At 38.7% G+C, this 16,620-nt stretch overlaps 1 protein-coding gene across 1 annotated transcript in view; it reads left to right on the top strand.

Moving 5' to 3' along the window:
• Positions 1-16,620, top strand: part of NUFIP1 (nuclear FMR1 interacting protein 1) — a 41,510-nt gene that overhangs the window by 19,255 nt on the left and 5,635 nt on the right. Inside the window, exons 7-8 of the mRNA XM_025924724.2 lie at positions 5,466-5,659; positions 13,983-14,099. Coding sequence (XP_025780509.1) covers positions 5,466-5,659; positions 13,983-14,099 — 311 coding nt within the window. The remainder of the gene's footprint in view (positions 1-5,465; positions 5,660-13,982; positions 14,100-16,620) is intronic.

Here is a 16,620-nt window from a genome sequence, read left to right as displayed (position 1 = left end):
ATCTTGCTTTTTTCGCCAAATGATATATTTGGAGATTGTCCCATATTAATAAATAACAAGCCTCCTCATTCTTCAAGGATGTATAGAACCCTAAGGGTAACCCACAGGGTTTGTTTTTTTTTTTTTCTTTTCTAAAACTAATTTCCCGTTGACAGATACTTAAGTTTTTACCAATCTTTTTTTTTTTTTTTTTTCAACGTTTATTTATTTTTGGGACAGAGAGAGACAGAGCATGAACGGGGGAGGGGCAGAGAGAGAGGGAGACACAGAATTGGAAACAGGCTCCAGGCTCTGAGCCATCAGCCCAGAGCCCGACGCGGGGCTCGAACTCACGGACCGTGAGATCGTGACCTGGCTGAAGTCGGACACTTAACCGACTGCGCCACCCAGGCGCCCCTTTACCAATCTTTTACAAATAAAAATTTGCCATGCTTGGCCTGCACATACATTTTACACATGTACAAATATTTCTAAAGATGGATTCCTAGAAGTGGATTTGCCGAGTCAAAAGATAAAATGTGTATTTGCAGTATTAATGGTTAACTGCCAAGTAACTGTCATAGCTTGCTCTCCCCACCAGCGGCCTATGAGACGCCCTGTTTTCCCCAGTCCCTCACCTTCATAGAAGTTTGTTCAAAATTGTTTCCATTTTGGGGCCCCTGGGTGGCTCGGTCGGTTGGACCGCTGACTACAGCTCAGGTCATGGTCAGTGAGTTCGAGCCCCACGTCAGGCTGTGTGCTAACAGTTCGGAGCCCGGAGCCTGCTTCCGATTCTGTGTCTCCCCCTCTCTCTGCCCCTTCCCTGCTGCTCTCTGTCTCTCTCTCAAAAATAATAAACATTAAAAAAAAAAAAATTAAAAAAAAAATTGTTTCCATTTTATTTTTTTGCTAAAGTTTATTTTTAATATAAATAAAATCTGTAAATCTCAAGTGTACAACTCGGATTTATACACATACACACATACATCCGTGCAACCTCCACACAGATTAATATACAAAATGTCTTCGTCTCATAAATCTCTCTTAAGCTCTCCCTAGTTCGATGCCTCTCTGCAAAGATGACCTCTTTTCTGATTTCTATCATCACAGATTTATTTTGCCTGCTCTTGGAACCTTACATAAAAATCATATAATATATGTTCTTTGGTGTAAGATTTCTATGGTTCAGAATTATTTTGTGCTATTCATTCATTTTATGTGTAGCTGTAAACCGTTCATTCTTGTGTAGAACTCATTTGTAAGAATATCCATTCTACTGTTGGACATTAGGATTGTTTCCAGTGTGGATTATTATGAATAAGCTGTTACTAATGAACATCCTTTTTTTTTTTTTTTTTTTTAAAGTTTATTTATTTTGAGAGAGAGAAAATCCCAAGCATGCTTTGCACTGTCAGTGCAGATCCCAACGCAGGGCTCAAACTCACGAACTGTGAGATTATGACCTGAGTGGAAGTCAGACTTAACCAACTGAGCCACCCAGGCACCCCGAACATTCCTTTACATGTCTTTTGGGAACATAAGTACTCATTTTCACTGGTCATATATATGCTGGATCATTGGGCATCTGTATGTTTAGCTTTGATAGGTAAAGCCGAACAGTTTTCCATAATGGTTGTACCAATTTACTCTCGTACTGATTGTGTATCTAATTGCCCTTGTTTCCTGACTAATGCTTAATTATGCCTTTTCCTCATGTCATACCATTTCCCTCTTGACTAATGATGTTGGACACCTTTTTTAAAAGTTAAGAAAAAATTTTTTTAAGTTTATTTATTTTGAGAGGGACAGAGCAAGAGAGAGTGTGTGTGAGTGGGGGAGGGGCAGAGAGAGAGAGAGAGAGAGAGAGAGAGAGAGAGAGAGACAGAGAGAGAGACAGAATCCCAAGCAGGCTTTCATGCTGTTAGCATGGAGCCTGACGTGGGCTCAATCCAGTGAACCATGTGATCATGACCTGAGTCGAAATCAAGTCAGATGCCCAACCAACTGAGCCACCCATGTTGCCCCTATTTTTATTTTTATTTTATTTTACTTTTTATTTTTAAAAAAAGTTGATTTATTTTGAGAGAGTGTGAGTAGGGGAGGGGCGGAGAGGGGTTGGAGAGAGAATCCCAAGCAGACTCCATGCTGGCTGTGCAGAGACCGACACGGGGCTTGAACTCACAAACCGTGAGTGAGCCAGAATCAAGAGTCTGGACGCTTAACTGACTGAGCCACTCAGGCACCACGCCGCCCCCCCCCCCCCCCATTTTTATTTTAGGGAGAGAGAGAGAGCAAGAGTGCGTGAGCAGGGAAGAGGGGTGGGGCGGGGAGAGAAAATCTCAAGCAGGCTCCATGCTCAGTGCAGAGCCTGACGCAGGGCTCAGTTCCACAACCCTAGGATCATGACCTGAGCCCAGATCAAAAGTTGGACGTTCAAAACTGACCAAACCACCCAGGTGCCGCTGATGTTGGACACCTTTTTATTTGCTTATCAGCCATTTTGCTATTTTCTTGTGAAGTGCCAGTTCAAGTTTTCGACCAGTTTTTAATTGGGTTGCTTTTCTTGATTTGTAGGAGTTATTTACTTAGATACAAATCCTGTTTTGAGTAGAGTGTATGTATGCAAATATACCCTCACAACTTGTGACTTGCCTTTTTACTCTCTTAATGAGTGTCCTTTTTTCCCCCCAATAAAATAGCAAGTATTAATCGCTCAGACATCTGGAGTCAGTTGGGGTTCAGTTAGATCTTGACAAAGTTCAGTCACAGCTGGGGTTTGGTAGGCTGATGGCTGACCTAGCCTGGCTGATGGCTGGGGTACCTACATATTTACCATTTCTGGTACTCTTCATTCGTTAATGGTGATCCATCTTTTCGTCTAATAGCATTTTCCTTTTGCTAAAACACTTTCTTTGACATTTCTTGTAGTAAAGAACCGCTCGAGGTGACTTCTTTCAGCTTTTGTGTGTCTGAAAAGGTTTTTCTTTGCCTTTCTTTTTGTATCCTTTTTTTTTTTCTTTTTTTTGAGAGAGAGAGAGAGAGAGAGAGAGAGAGAGAGAGAGAGAGACAGTATGCAAGTGGGAGAGCGGGCAGAGGGAGAGAGAGAGAGAGAATCGTAAGTGGAGGCTCCATCCTCAGCGCAGAGCCTGATGAGGGGCTCGATCCCACAACCTTGGCTGGGATCGTGACCTGAGCTGAAATCAAGAGTTGGACACTTAACCGACTGAGCCACCCAGGCGCCCTAATTTTTTTTGTTACATGTCCTGGTTTTTTGTTGTTGTTTCCTTCCTTGCCTCCTTTTGGAATAATTGAATAATTTGTTAATATTCTGCTCCCCCTCTATTAGCTTTTTAGTTGTAATTGTTCCTTTATCTCTCCACTTCATGTGCATCTACACTTTAACTTATGTTATGCTTTAAGTGTTTTAAAGTGTTGATTAAATAAACTTTTTATGTAATTAATTTATTTATTTATGTTTAATGTTTTATTTACTTTTTGAGAGAGTGCAAGTGGGGGAGGTACAGAGAGAGGGGGACAGAGGATCCCAAGCAGGCTCTGCACTGACAGCAGCGAGCTCGATGGGCTTGAACTCACCAACTGTGAGATCACGACCTGAGCTGAACTCAGATGCTCAACCAACTGAGCCACCCAGGCGCCCCTAAACTTTTCCCTGTAAATGATTGTTAGGCAGCTGTGTAAAGGAACTACTCCCTCAAAGGTGGGGCAGTGCAACTTCCAGATTCATCACTTTTCAGTGAAGTCTTATTGATCTCATCAATTAAAGGTCATTCCAGGGGCACTTGGCTGGCTCAGTCAGTAGATCATGAGACTCTTGATCTTGGGGTTGTGAGTTCGAACCCCATGTTGGGTATAGAGATTACTGAAAAAAAAATCTTTAAAAAAAAGTCCTAATTCATTGCTTATTACTGAATACCTTAAAAATGATCATTTAGAAGTCATCTGTGATGAGGTGCTGTAGGAGCAGAATACAGGGAAGGCTTCTGTGAATGGGAGCCTATGGAAAGTGGCATCTCTTCATCATCCTCATGGGGACTGTGAGCCAGAGGCAAGACTCTTAACTTGTTTTACCTGTGATGAAACTGTTGAGGCCTGACGTCTGCGGTTGCACATTAGAAATCGGTCCATGGTTTTCTGCAAAATTTGGAGCCTATATATGATTTTTTGGAATGAGACTTTGTAAGGATTATGGTGACCCTAAAAGAATTAAGAACCTTTGGATTACAGAAATATTAACCGAATATGTTGGCTTAGCAAGTTATTTAGAAAATGTTATGGTAATAACTACCATTTATTAAGGGCTCAGTGTGACACTTTATATTAATTCTATGTGTCTATGATGCCCTTTCTACAAACAAGGGATTAAGCAGACTCAGGGATATTAATATTGTCCAAGAGGCACAGTTAGTAAGTGGCAAAATTGGGATTTGAACCCAGATTTCTAATTTCTGTATTCCTAACTGCAGCCTCCATTATTAATGAAAAACAAAACAAAACAAAAAAACAACAAAAAAAGAATTCTGGTAAATGACAAATTAGAAAAAAAAAATGTATTTTTGTGAAAATTCATCCCCACCAAAGGATACTTTGTATTTTCTATTGAGAATGTGTAACAAACCTTTTTTTGAAAATTTTCCCTATACATAGCTTACATTAGAATATGCTTGTATAAGCATTGTTTCTCCTTCTAAGAGGAGTAATTGTAGTCATTGAGAGGGCGCTTGATTTGAGATAGCTGTGAAACTGTGCTCAGTTTATGATCTTTAAGCTTATCCTCTTACAAAGTGAAGAGAGTAGTACCTGTCTAGCCAATTTCAAAGAGCTGTCATGAAGATCAAACAAGGCAGCATATTTGTAAGTGCGTCAGAAACTTTAAGACGCCTGTAGAATGACTAGACAAGAGTTAACACACTTTGTAAGTTTAAGAAACACTTTTATGCACAATCAGAATGAAAATTCTGTCAGTTAAATTCACCTCCTGTTGATCATACAACATAGACCCTTTTCAGAGGGGTTAAAATACGGGAGGAAATGTGCATCTTGGAATTCATAAAGTGGTATTTATTGTCATGTGTTATTTTATTAAAGTTCTGCCATAAAGTTCCCTGTGGAAGCCATTGAGTTTATTTCTTTTATCTCTTGAATGTAATAGGCTACAAATGATTGATTTGGTGGCTAGGTTTCTTTTGCATTCAGTACTCTCCTTTAAATTTTTCTTGGGGGGAGGGCACCTGGGTGGCTCAGTGTGTTAAGCGTCAGACTCTTGGTTTTGGCTCAGGTCATAATTTCATGGCCCTGAGATCGAGCTCTGCATTGGGCAGGAGCCTGCTTGAGATTCTCTCTTTCTCTCTCCCTCTGCCCTTCCCCCACTGGTGCTTTCTTGTGGTCTCTCTCAAAAGAAAATTTTTTTTCTTTTTCTTGGGGGGTCAGTGCCTTTTATATTAAGAATTGCATTTTTCTCACTCCAGCAAGATGAAAGGGATGTCCAGACATTCACATATGGCAAAGATCAGAAGTCCTGGCAGGCATCACAAATGGAAAAATGACTGTGTTGGACAGACAGCAGCCACTGGATCTGGTAGTAGCTTGCGTGATTCGAAGCCTGAAGATCCGCCCAAGGCAAATGCAGACCCTCTGGGTGTTTTGGTAAACACGGATTCTGGTAAGCTAAACAGGAAAGCAGCATGTTGATAAGCTTACCGGCCATGGTGCTGAACTTGATTCTTCACAGTGTTATTTGTGGAGAGTTTGATGGCAAATATGTACAAAAGTAGAATGATGCTTTTCTTTTTCTTCGTAATGGGAGTGTCTTGTCAAAACCCTCATTTCAGGTCATCTTTTCTGAATCTTGGGGAGTGGGTGCATGAGGCAGACAGATATGAAAGGAAGGTTGTATTTATTGGATAATTGTCATAGTATGGTGTAATCTTGGGAACTTTCTTAAGATTGTTTTGAATGTGTCAATGCTATAGATTCATAATCTTCCAGTTATGTTAATTTTCCCCCCAGTGAAGTGGGTAATTCCAGTGGAAGCCAGTATTATTTATGCAGCTAAGCATGAACATAATCTCTTTGGGTAAATGATATTATTTCAGTGTATTTGATACTGTTCTTCCTCAGCCCATAGAATATATTTATATTAGCCTTAAATTCCCTTATTCTTGCTTAATAAGTTGAAAAATTAAAGGACCAGAATGCTGCTAACAACATAGAGATACCCTCCAGCCTCTGAGGCTCCATTTTCCCTTCTGAAAAATAAAAATGTAGATGTAAGTGTCTTGAAAAACAAAAATGTAGGTGTAAATACTTCTACCGTCTTTCCTTCCAATAACGTGTGTATGTTCTCTTCTGCAAAGGAGTGTTATTAGTGAGTGGACTGGTTTTACATTAGAAGTTTGCTAGCAAGCTCTGTTCTGCTTGGAAGACAATGGCTTCTGTGATAATCACATGGCAAATTATTAAACTTATGGATGGCAAGAAATGGGGTCACTCATTCCGTGACTGAATCAGGATGGAAGGGATCTTGGTATAATTGAGTATTGGGCAAAGAATAAGATAGAATTTAGTTAGAATGATAGTAATTATTTTAACACCAACTAACACTTATTGAGTAAGGTACTTACTGTGCTCTACGTGCTTTGTACGTGTTAATAACTCTTTTTCTCATCGCAAACCTTTTCAAATGCATAGGTACTGTTGCTACTTCCATTTTAGAACTGAGGGACGCAGGGTAAGGAATTTACCTTAGTGCAGCTGCTAGCTAATGCCAGAGCCAAAGTTTGAATTTAAGAGTCTGACTCGACCGGACACTATACTTCCTCTAAATGTGAAGTCTGAATTTATCTAAAAAAATATTGTACGAGCCTAGGATAGTTGAGATGTAGGAGAGAGTTTAGAAAAGGCAACTTTTTATCCTTGTTGATAGCAAGGAAAAGGCAGATGACATCTGGGCCAGGGCTGTTTACTCTTGGGCACTGATTTTTTTCCCTTCAAAGATATTAGAGCCCACACACACTTCATCAGATTCACAATGTGTGACCTTGATGATAAAAACCATCTGTATTCAAGTATAAACTTTCATGTCATTAAAATACTTGAAACACAAAGACTACTGTTAAAATTAGTAAGTTACTAATTTGAAAATTATGTAATTCTTCATGCACTTTTCTAAATGAACATTTGAAGGACTTTGTAATGTTGCACAGTCTTCATCCTGTTAGCTTTGGTAGATGGGTAATTCTGTTTTCTTTCTCTTTTTTGAAGTAATCTCTATATACAATGTCGGGTTCAAACTCACAACCCTGAGATCAAGAGTTTCATGCTCTATTGACTGAGCCAGAAAGAACCCCTTCTGTTTTCTCATTTTTAAAGAAGTAGTTTAGTATGTGGTGATCTGGTGAAATACCAACAAAAAGATGATTATATATTTTGCTCTGTTAAACCTGTATGTAGGTATTCAGGAGACACTTTAGATGCGAGAACAGTGTAGATACCTTCATCTTCATGGTAGAAAGCATTTAGTCAGATTCCTAGCAGCAGTTAAATGAGGGATCTCAAGTAATTTTTTTGGTTTAAATGTTGAAACCTTTACCTATACCGAGGATCAAAGATAGCAAGGTCAAAGATGATTATGTAAGTCTTGAATATAAAACTCTTACAAGTAAGTTTTAAGTTTATGATAATGTTCTTTAAGGAAATTAAAAAAAAAAAAACAATGATCAAATTGGGGTAGCTTTATTTTGTGGGAGAGATTCCATTTAAATTTATGTTATCCTTTACCTGGGATTTCTTCTGGACTTTTATATTTTCCAAAACAATGTTTAGAGCATTGGTTCTTCCAACTTTTCACTCCAGTTGTAGCTACAAAAAGCTATCTGTACCGTATTTTCACATGCCCAGATATTGTCAGCATGTCTGCTCTCCAATCTGTCAGTCCTACACTTGTTTGCAGGCAGCTTCCTTCTCCATGGGCTTGAGCCGGCCCACCTTATGATCGGTTGTCATGCTCATTATCCAGGTTATCGTTGGCAGGGCACCATTGTAATAATATGGCCCTGTTCATGCTCTCAGGTGGCAGTTTTCATCACTAATTTCACTTTTACAATGAAGATTTCTCAATGCTTTACTTTTTTTTTTTTCTCCTTTTTTAGGCTCAGAACCTTATGCAGACATCAGCATTCACATCTTTTTTTTTTTTTTTTAAATTTTTTTTTCAACGTTTATTTATTTTTGGGACAGAGAGAGATGGAGCATGAACGGGGGAGGGGCAGAGAGAGAGGGAGACACAGAATCGGAAACAGGCTCCAGGCTCCGAGCCATCAGCCCAGAGCCTGACGCGGGGCTCGAACTCCCGGACTGCGAGATCGTGACCTGGCTGAAGTCGGACGCTCAACCGACTGCGCCACCCAGGCGCCCCAGCATTCACATCTTAAACAAGGACAGTTTTTAAGGATCTTTATAGACTTCAGATCATGCTTAGAAAACCAGTGTTTTTTGTGATAGTTGGCAGTATGTGAACGCTCATTAATTGCGCAGGTGCTTTACTGTTACACAGGGAAAGCCTATCATTTGGAGTCTCCCAGTTTATCAGTTTTGAATATGGCCTGTTGTTACTAGATGTCCTTAGTGGTGCTGTTTTTTTTTTTTTTTTAATAGTTCCTTGCATATTCTGCTAACCCGTCTCTCAAGGTGTTGCAAATCTGTTTTTGGTGTCTCATTCGTTGGGACCATGTTTATTTGTTGTTTAAGTATATATACAACATGTTTTATGGCTTTCCTGACATGTGGTTTTAGTAAGTGTTGTCTGAGCTAGAAAGAAAAGAGCTGGGCAATGATGCGTGTCACGCATCGCCGACTGAAGTGCCTCAGCATCCACAAAACAAAAAAGATCCAAGTTGTCAGTTGTATAGTATAAATATAGCTATTGTCATAGAACACTGGGGGACATCAGTGTCTACACTGACATTAAGGTAGGTGGGCTTCTGGCGTTTAAAAGGTAGATGTGAAAATAAGAAAATAAGCTAGCATGTCAGTTGCCATGAATGCTTGTTGTTAATACTTGTTTTTGAGAGTTGGAAACTGTAAAGCAAGGTTTCCATTTTTTAGGGTGACTTTTTCAACATACTGCGTTTTCTTTAGGGTACGTAATCGATAAATCTTCACGGAGCTAGAGCGTGTAATTGTGTTTTGCTTCATAAAGGCTATAGGAAATAGGGGGACGAAGGCGAGAGACACGTAAAGAAAGAAGTTGTAGGAAGAAGCCAGATGGGAAGCGTTTACACCTAGGGTTTATACTTACAAAGTCTGCAAGACTTACACAGGGCATTTTTTTCCCACTTTTCATTTCAGTAAGGATTTACTTGAGGTCCCACATTCTGCTTGTTCAGGATTGTAATTTAGACAAGTTTCTCCCTGCTTTCAAGAAATTCATAGTCCAGTGATAAATTTTAGATTATTACATATATGTGTATTTTGGTCAGAGGGCATATGATATGTATGTGTGAGAGATTGAGGTGAGGTTTACCCTAAGGAAAGTATTGCTAGGGTTTTAACAGTAAGAGAAATTATTTGAGCTAGTATTTTGTAATCATTTTAAAGTTTGATTTTATCATCTTCATTGCTCCTGTCTTTATACTGGCATTTTTGGGTTAGAGAGGTGTTTCGGCTGCTTTTGTTAAAAAGTGAGTGAATTTTCGTGAGTATAATTTTGTCAGCCAGTACAATGCCTTCAGCATACTCTTTGCAGCTGCTAAAAATGCCTGCGTTTGAACTGCTGGTAGATCCAAGGGACTTTGGGAATGGCTTTTTTTTTTTTTTTTTTTTTTTTTGAGATGAAAAGTCATGGTCGAGGACTGTTTTGATAGGGCCAAAAAGACGATCCCCCTTTTCAAAGTGTTATTGCATATCATGGATTCCCAAAACATGCCTGAGGGAGAACGAAAGCAGGGAGCAATTGTTCACTTGTGTGGACTCCTAGCTCTTACCCATGGGGAGGGTACTCAAGTACAGCGAACTATGTGACAGTCCTGGTAGTGAGTTCACCAGGCATCCATATTGTGGTTTTACCGTTGTTAAACTGAAGAAACCAGGGCCTTTTGGAGAAATGATTGACCGTAGAGCTGGGACAGAGAAGATACAAAGTGAACCTAGAGCACCTTAATAGTGCCAGAAGGGAAGAAAGTGCTCAGAAAAATGTGAGGATGCAGACGTGTCCAAAGGATATAGGGACCAACTGGAAAATGCTCCCAAGAGCTGAAGTTGGAACAATTCTACCCACAAAATAAAGAATAATAGATTAGAACCCGAAGAACAAATATCCATGAGTCCATACAGATAGAAATAAAAAATGAGGAAGGAAGAACAGATTTTACAGACAAATTCTAATTGATAAAAGTAGGAGAAATGAAGGAAATAGAAAGTTACCATTAAAACACGACAGCAGTAATTGTTTCAGGCAAGACCCACTGAAGAATGGTAAAATTAGTGGCAAAACTTTAATGTAAACCTTTAATATAGTTTCAAAATATCTCCCCCTTATTAATTATTAGTAAAATAATACTGTGGTGGTTCTAACATATGTCCAAGTTTCTTTGATATTCCTTATCTAAGAGGGAGGAGCTTAATTCCCTTTCCCTTGAATGTGGGCTGGACTTAATGATTTGAAAAAACAGAATAATAAAAGAGAGAAGTAGTAACTTTATTGCAGAGAAACCAGTCAGACCACCAAGAGATCAAGGTTAATGTCACCAGTAATAAGCGATGTTGATGTCATGGACCCTTGAAATGATGTGATGAGAACGGCACTGCCTAAAATCCGTAGCTTCCGTGTGATCATCAGAAAACATCAGGCAGACCCTAGCTGAGGGGCCTTCTACAATGACCAGTAGTCTTTAGAATCTTCAAGTTCATGAAAGACCAGGAAATCCTGACAAATTGTCACAAATTTGGAGAAGACACAGATAAGGAGTCATAATGACTAAATGCGTTGTGACATGATGGATTGGATCCTGAAACAAGAAAAGGGCATTAGTGGGAAAAGTGGTGAAATTACTATATAATCTGTAGATTAGGTAGTATTATACCAATGTTAATGTGGTAGCTATGAGAAATGTGCCATGGTTAATAAGGTGTTAACAGTAGGGGAAGCTAGGTGAAGAGTATGTGGAAGTTCTTTGTACTATCTTTGCAACATTTGTGTAAATCTAAAATTGTTTCAAATACAAAGTTTTTTCTAAAAAAAAAAAAAAGGCAGGAAAAGGTGTGATATGTAGGCCAATCAAAGCCTTGCCCTCCACTTCTTGAATTGAGTTGTGAGGAAACACTATCCTCCAGGGTTTATTTCCCTGTGCTTTTCTATTATGTTCTGATTATAAAAACAAAAAACTGAAAAGCATTAAAAAAAAAAAAACCACCCTACTTTTTCTTAACTTACAGAGACAGCCACTGCTCACATTTTGTTGTATATCCTTGTAATGTTTTTTTTATCACGTGTATATGATTTTTAAAAATAAAAATGGAATCATGTTATTAAAGAAAAGAAAGAAGGGCCCCTGGGTGGTTCATTTCAGGTCTTAATCTCAGGGTCGTGAGTTCAAGCCCTAGGTTGGGCTCCACCCCATGGAGACTACTTTAAAAAAAAAAAAAAAAGAGCTTTGAATCCAGACAGAACTAGGTTTGTGTTGAGGCTCTACCTTTTCCTAACCCTATTGTTCTGTACTAGTTAGCCTTTTTTGAACTTGTCGTTATTCATTCATGCAAAAGTTTGTTCTTCAAATATTTGTTGAACATTTATGTATTGTTTTAGGCTCTGAAGATACAGTACTGAACAAAGCCGAACCCTTTCCCCCCTGTAACTTGTGCTTGTTGACCTCCAAGTAGATCAGGTAGTTGTTTGGAGTTTTGCTAGAACAGGGAACAGACAAATGGAACCATAGCTGGAAGAAGATATTTTTTAGCATTATTACTGACCATAGAGACATTTTTAAAAACTTTTTTATGTTTTTTATTATTATTATTTTTCTTTTTTTGAGAGAAAGAGAGCGAGAGCAAGCTGCAGAGGGGCAGAGAGAGAAGGACAGAGAGAATCCCAAGCAGGTTCTGCACTGTCAGTGCAGAGCCCAGTGCAGGGCTCCAACTCACAAACTGTGAGGTCATGACCTGAGCCAAAACCAAGAATTGGACATTCAACCGACTGAGCCACCCAGGTGCCCCGTCCATGGAGACATTTTGGTAGGATGGCTTCATTTTAAGAAGAGGACTTTATGTATCTATAGGAGATATTCTAGCCCACTAATTAAGAATTGGGATTTAGAGTCAAATAGCCTGGATTTAAATTTGATCCAACTGTTGTATAATTTTGTTACCTGAAGGAAAAGTAATTTAGATTCTCTGAATTTTGATTTCATCACCTGTAATGAATAGTGAAAACATATGACACCTCCTGAGAATTAAACAAGCTTATACTTTTAGAGAGCATTATAGTCAACTGTGTTGTGCTTTTCAGTACCTCTCTTTGGGTCTTTTTTTTTTTTTTTTTTTTAATTTTTTTTTTTTCAATGTTTATTTATTTTTGGGACAGAGAGAGACAGAGCATGAACGGGGGAGGGGCAGAGAGAGAGGGAGACACAGAATCGGAAACAGGCTCCAGGCTCCGAGCCATCAGCCCAGAGCCCGACGCGGGGCTCGAACTCACGGACCGCGAGATCGTGACCTGGCTGAAGTCGGACGCTTAACCGACTGCGCCACCCAGGCGCCCCTCTCTTTGGGTCTTAAAAGGAAATAATAGTTTGGCATCTCATCATTCAAACAATGAGGTGAACAGTCTCCATACTAATATTGCTGTAGATTTCTCTTTAGTCCACTAGTAATTTGTATATAAACCTGTGTATTTTTCTTTTCCCTTATTTAATTCATGAGAAAGGATAATAAAATAGCTTAAAATTGACAAGGAGCCGTTTTGGGGGCTGTGGTGCTGATTAGTATGGATGGGTGGAGGAGAGGGGATTTAACTTCATACACCAGCAGGTGGTAGTTCTGTGTTCACATAGACGTATACTCCGTATCCTACTAGCATGTTTCGTTTTCCCCTGGGCTGACTTGGTGAATGTTAAATGCTGTCTTGAAACATTTCATATTGGTTGTGGGTTGAGCTGGTTCATTATTACATAGACAGGTTACTTCCTGTTTTCATTCTTCAGTCAGGCTTTCTTTTTATTGGTTGGTTAGAAGAGATTTAATACACTTTTAGAGCTGCCAAAAACACATGTAATAGGCAGTGTCCTGAGGCTACTGCCAGGTTCACTGGGCTATGATCAAACACTTTACCTTTGGCAGGCTCTTTGAGACTTGCTCAATTCTCTGGTTTAACTTGTTTACTTAAGTTCTTAGAAGTTCTAAATAATAAAAACTTTGGGTGAATTCATTTCAGTGTAACTCTTTGAGTAATCCTTTATGTATAAAGTGTTTTAAATATTACTTGTGCCCTCAAAACCAGTCTTAAAAACAAAAGAGGTAGATTTTTTTTTCATAGTTTACTTATTCCTAAATCTAATTTTTACAGTCAACCATCCCAATCTAGTGAAGTTAAATAAATTTCTGGCCTTGGTCTTTCCACTGCCTTAATGAAATTAATTATTAGCACAGTAGCATAAATGAAGTAAAATAATTAATAGCAAAGACTGTATAATTAATTTAGAGAAGGCCCAAATTCCATAACCTGTGAAGCATGGTAAGTAACTGAGCTCTTTGTAGCTTCCATTGACCCTCTGTCTTCTCTTTGGGGCAGATAGCTTCTTTGACCATGAAGGTTTCAAACCAAGGGACATTTTTAGGTTTCCTGAATTTTGTTTTTGGGGAGGATTAGGGAAATGATCAGAAATTGCTTCCTTTTTATTAACATCTGAGGGAGTGGGGGGCTGTCAGCTTTCTTAAATATGGTGGTGGATGTTTCTGGTTGACTGTTTCCCTTCTTTCCTGTTCTGTTTCAGAGTCTGATAAAGAGGAGAAACCACAGAGTACCGTCATACCTAAGGAAGTAACACCAGCCCTGTGCTCACTAATGAGCAGCTATGGCAGTCTCTCAGGGTCAGAGAGTGAGCCAGAAGGTAAGTTGTGGCTTCAGTTGTTACAGGCGGTTTGTTTTGTTTTGGTGCTTTTTGAATTTGGTGTATACTGTGCATCAGTAGCATCCTTTCATGTGTGTGTTTCTGAGGGCAAGATGTGTCAAGTATATTCTTTATTTAATTTTCACTTTTTTCATCTGATTCAGAAGTGAAGTTAGCAGAGGATAAAGGAAAACTGGAGAAATGAGGAAATGTATTGTTGGCCTGGGAGAAAAAGGCAAAAATAATATAATGACAGAAGAGAAAGAGAAAGAGAAATATTCCATTAAGGAAATAAAAATTCTAAAAGATATGACAAAGAAAGTTAATTTCTTTTTTTTTACCCTCAAGAACACTTGTCTTAACATGTTTATTCAGGGATGCCTGGGTAGGTCAGTCAGTTAAGCATCTGACTCTTGGTTTTGGCTCAGGTCATGATCTCACAGTTTGTGAGTTTGAGCCCTGTTTCGGGCTCTGCCTGGAGCCTGCCTGGGTTTCTCTCACCTTCTCTCTCTGCCCCTCCCTGGTGTGCATGCTCGCTCGCTCGCTCTTTCTCTCTCAAAATAAATAAACTTTAAAAAGAAAAAAAAATTATTTAGCACCTTTGGTAGGTAGAGAGAGGTCATTTGTGACCAAACGGATAATAGAATTCCTTAGATGTGTATGGAGCATTGTTCTTTACAGAGCGCATTTATGTAAACTGCTCATTTGAGGAACACAGTAACTCTGTACTTGTGGTTGAATTAGCCCATGTGTTTTAAAGACTGGACGAAATGGAATCCTTGACTGTTCTTTCTGAGAAGTCAGTGATGTACAGGATACATGTCTAACCTTTAAAGATGTTGACAAACCAGCTTAATCTAGCATCTTTTTTAGGGCCACCTAAAAGAGTTGTGAGTAGGTTATTGATCGTCGTAGTGTTGCAGTTCTAAACCCAGGGTTCATATATAAATAAGCCCGTGTCCTTCTGTTGTGGAACCCTGGCTCTGCATGGTAAATTTATTTGGGCTTTACCATCCATGAGAGAATTCATTTGTGTGTGTCTCTGGACAAGATGTGTAATCACAGTAGGAGCTATACCGAAGATGAGAACATAGGGTCTACAAGTGAGTGTGTAGAAAGAAGGGAGGATTTGAGTGTAATTGGATGAAGAAGGCAGCACTTTTAATATTAATTAGGTTACAGGTAATCACTGTTTGTATAGTTGGAAGATGTTGAAGGAGAAAGAGTTGGGCTTTAATATGAAGGATAATGTTTAGATGTATCCGTAACATAGGGACTTTTCTTCTTTTTTAATGGACCATGATTTACTATGGTAGCTGGTTAAAAGCTACTTGAATTTTGATATATAAACTATTTTGGCTTTATCAGAGTATTTCTTAACAGATGGTTGCCTCTTCTTATTTTTATTTTTACTTTAAGGAAAAGTATTTATTTCTTTACTCTTGTTTCCAATACACTGATACGATTATGGAGTTATTCTTTAAACACATATTATATTTCCTGCATATCGCTCTTATTTATGACAGGTGATAGCAATGAAAGCTGTTACCAGATTACTGAATCTCATAAAAACAAGCTGCACTAATGCTCTCTTCTCTCTCTCTCTTAAGATAAAACATTTGATACTTTCATTCTCATGTCTTCATTTTGAGGCTGCCACCATCTTCCAGTTAGAAGGAAGAAAGGAAACTGGGAGGTCCCACTCCTTTACTTATAGAAACTTAAATTTAAAGAAGACAAGTTTGTGAAGTTAGTATGTGTCAGAGCTGATATAAAGCCTAGGTTTAGGGACTTAAAAATCTAAAAAAGTCAACTATATTGCCTTTCATTATAGTCATGTTCTGTGTTCCTGAACAGAAATGCATAGCTTTTCTTATAGATAATAGAAGATATCGTCTATTAAAAGATACATTTGATTTTATATGAACTTATTTTTACTAATTGTCTAAAATTCCCTGCCTAAAGGAAAAAGACCTTGCTTCACATTCCTAAGGCTTAAGAATTATTTTCTGTAGTTTGAATTCAGCTTTATTGTACATAGTCGCCCAGGTCACTAGCAAGTTTCCAACTTTCATGGTTAATTCTGGGCCACAGGATAGAATATTGACACAGAGGGACTTCGGAAGAAGTAAACCAAAGAAATAAAGGGGGCTTTCGCTGAACCATGAAATAGCATCTAGAAGGCTGCTTATTCAAGTGGATTCTAAATAGAGAGGAGTAGTCTGATTCATCACAGATTTTAACAATTGTATCATCATAATTAAGATCGGTCTCAATTTAGGAATTAATACAAAGGTGTGGAGAGGATCTTAAACATGAATAGTGCTTTTCCAGAAAGAGTTTTAAACAAGGAAAGGGTCCCTCAAGAAACATTGAAGCAAAACAAGAGGCTGTGCTTGGCTCCGAATCATTAAGGCTGTCCATCATTAAGATATACATAGGAAAGAAAATTTCAATGAGTAATGTTTCCAAGTGGGTTAGTTTGATATCTGTCCTGGGTTTTGCATGTTAGCGTTTTGTT

The sequence above is a fragment of the Puma concolor genome, chromosome A1, assembly GCF_028749965.1.
Source record: "Puma concolor isolate L17-30 chromosome A1, mPumCon1.1.hap2, whole genome shotgun sequence".
NCBI lineage: Eukaryota > Metazoa > Chordata > Mammalia > Carnivora > Felidae > Puma > Puma concolor.
The sequence above is the reverse complement of the archived record's forward strand: the minus strand, read 5'-3'. Positions and strand labels throughout refer to the sequence as shown.